The sequence below is a fragment of the Lactuca virosa genome, chromosome 5 (assembly GCF_052849685.1).
Source record: "Lactuca virosa cultivar CGN04683 chromosome 5, Lactuca_virosa_CGN04683_v6, whole genome shotgun sequence".
Classification (NCBI taxonomy): domain Eukaryota; kingdom Viridiplantae; phylum Streptophyta; class Magnoliopsida; order Asterales; family Asteraceae; genus Lactuca; species Lactuca virosa.
This window is the reverse complement of record NC_136430.1, coordinates 99,102,401-99,105,317: the sequence shown is the minus strand read 5'-3', so window position 1 is coordinate 99,105,317 and position 2,917 is coordinate 99,102,401. Positions and strand designations below refer to the sequence as shown.

At 29.2% G+C, this 2,917-nt stretch overlaps 1 protein-coding gene across 1 annotated transcript; it reads right to left on the bottom strand.

Annotated features, from left to right (window-relative positions):
* Positions 1-312: 312 nt before the first annotated feature.
* Positions 313-2,605, bottom strand: LOC145116179 (auxin-responsive protein IAA31-like). Its single transcript, XM_079052533.1, has 4 exons — positions 2,388-2,605; positions 1,968-2,233; positions 709-799; positions 313-514 (listed from the first exon to the last, which is right to left on the bottom strand). The coding sequence occupies exons 1-4, from the start codon at positions 2,546-2,548 to the stop codon at positions 469-471; spliced, it is 564 nt and encodes a 187-aa protein (XP_078908659.1). The 5' UTR covers positions 2,549-2,605; the 3' UTR covers positions 313-468.
* Between the last annotated feature and the right edge of the window lie 312 nt (positions 2,606-2,917).

Here is a 2,917-nt window from a genome sequence, read left to right as displayed (position 1 = left end):
TTTGGTATGTTACAGATAAATAAAAATATTTACTAGGAGGATATTTAACCTCTCGGATAGAATATTCTCTAATAACTTTATATATCTAATTTTTGCTCATCCATCCACCACTTGATCAATTGACATAATTATGGGAAGAAGAAAGGATCATTAAATGTATATTCAACACCAATGAAATTATCATTCTGACGAAGTAAATCTTCTTCAACTTGGTTTAAGGTTTTCATGTTTATGTCTAAATTTCATCTTGGATTTTTTGCCTTTAATTTCCTTAGCTAACATTTACTTTTTCAATGTACGAGCAACCACATATAGGATTAACATATTATAATGATTTCTAACTAATACATGAATGGTTATTCACTAGATTGGTCATAACCAATTCAAATAATAACATCATATACACTTCAAAAGCTACTTATATGTGGGAGTGATACATCTTTATATATATTCTCGGATCCGCGCATATTAGTTCCTTGCCAATCGTATACGCTGTACACTAGCTATGAACATTCTACAAAAAGAAAAAATTATGTTAGAACCAATGCATGCAACATTCGACAATACTAAGATTAACACGGGACATGTCGCATGTGTTATAAAACAACTATGTGTTACCATTAATAACAGATGATAAAGTAATGCATTATATGTTGGAATAAAGGTTTCTTAGGTTGAATGGTAAATTAGTAATAAAAAGATGCATACTCCCATGGAAAGTCTCGTGCAAGTAACCAATGTCCATCTTTGTGTTGATATACGAGCGTGTAACTTGCACCATCTTCATGAATTTCAACATCTATATCCATCCACAATTTAAATACATAAATTTAGCTCAATGTTTAAATACAAATAACCAAAAACATGAAGACTTTGTTTATCATTCTTTTCTATTTTACTTTTATGTTACATTGCATCATCAATACATTCATATCATCGTAAGACCTGATTTAGATCTAACATTTTACATACCTAATCGTAAGTAATGCAATAAAGATTATCACATTGCCATAGTAAGCCACTTAACCTCTAAAATACTTATTAAGTTTAGTTGCATCAGCTTTTGCACTGACTTTTATTCAACAAAAACATGTGTTATAAACATTCTCAAAATGTTAACATTTTAATTTTTTTTTAAATAACTAATTACATTTTATAATAAATATTCTATAAAGCCTACTCATCTATATATATATATATATATATATATATATATATATATATATATATATATATATATATAATAACGGCACAATGAGATGGATAACGATTAATTTCAGTGGGTGATTGATTCCGAGAAGGTCATTAGTTATTTTGGTGGACGTCAAATAGTTTATTTTCGATGAGTAGTTTCAATTAGTTTTATAAGCTTATATTGATTTAATTTAAAAATATTTTTATTAACATTTTTCTAACAATAATTATTATAAATTTTGTTAGACAAAAAATTGGTTGTCATGGTTTATGAAAATGGGTTAGCTAAAAAGACATCATATTTTTCCATTTAGATACCTATTTGATTTTTAAAGTTTTTTTATTGATTAAATTTGCATTGTTTTTGAAAAAGTAATTATAAATATTTTATTATAAGTTGACTTTTAAAAAAAGTGTTTAAAGGGTGTCTAAGAGGTGTCAATTTAGCAACACCCTTACGAAAAACTAAGGATAAGATGCAAAAAAATTTCGACTTGCATGGAATATCGAAAATCTAAGAAATTTTCTTGTTTTTGGTCCTAAAAAACACGAAATGATTGTTTTGCTCTTTTAATTTTTTAAATTTTGTTTTTTTTTTTGCATTTTATTATTTATTTTAGTATATAAATAATTATAAAATGCTATCTTTTCACAAATTTATTCTCATTTGTACATTCATTTATTTAAATTTTGAAATATTTATCATATATACTTTATCTACACCACATTTTATCCTAGACAGCATCACATAAAACAAAAGCGCAGGGTCTTACATTTGTCAAACATGTGGAGCAATGTGTTGGTGAGCATTTGATAAGAATGAAAAGCATTCAAATCGATTTTCCTTGCAATCCCAACTCCATCCATCTTCACCTTCACAAACAACGACTCATTGTAGTTGTTAGTCATCACATTGATATTGTCACCTTCTTCTTCATCATCCACCCTTCCATTAAACCCTACACCTTCAATCAACCTTCGCCTCCATGAATTCAATGGTGGCCATCCAGTTAAACCTTCTCCTTCACCATCCAAATCTCTACACCAACAATATAATTCTTGTTAGTTTATGACAAAAACTATTATTATGCATTGTGCTGTGGCTACAGCAATGAAAGTTATGGACTTTAGGGCCTCCTTTTATATTGAATAAAAGCTCATTGATAACAGTTTGGATCAAGGAGTACACTTACTGTTGGTAATCGTCGTTGACGAAATTTTTGTTGGGTTCATCTTCTTCTTCCTGATTCCATGAAACCAGAGGATATCTTGTCGTGGTGTTGCCAACATGGCAGGTTTTCTTCATTGGTTGTCTCCTTTGATTGGGAGGTGAAAGACTTAGCTCAAGTTCCATTGTGTTTGTGTGTGTGTGAGAGAGATCTTTGTGTGTTTCGTGGTTTCTTTTGTTTAGAATTTTCCAAGTATTTATAAAGCTTCCAAGTAGTTCACTAGTGCGATAGATGGTGGGGAAAGGACATCAAGAGGAGCAAGTGGGGAAAACTAAAACGACAAACACTTGTAACTATAGCATTGTGGCTTGTAATTTCTCCCAGCATAAATTGATCTATCAGTCTCCATTTAATTTACATAGATTAACTTTAGTATTTTTTATATATATAAATAAATATGGTATGTAGCATGACAAACATTTTTTATGCATAATTAAGTTTACATCATAATTTGATTTTTATACAGCGTTATGTTTTGTCTAAAATTAGATACT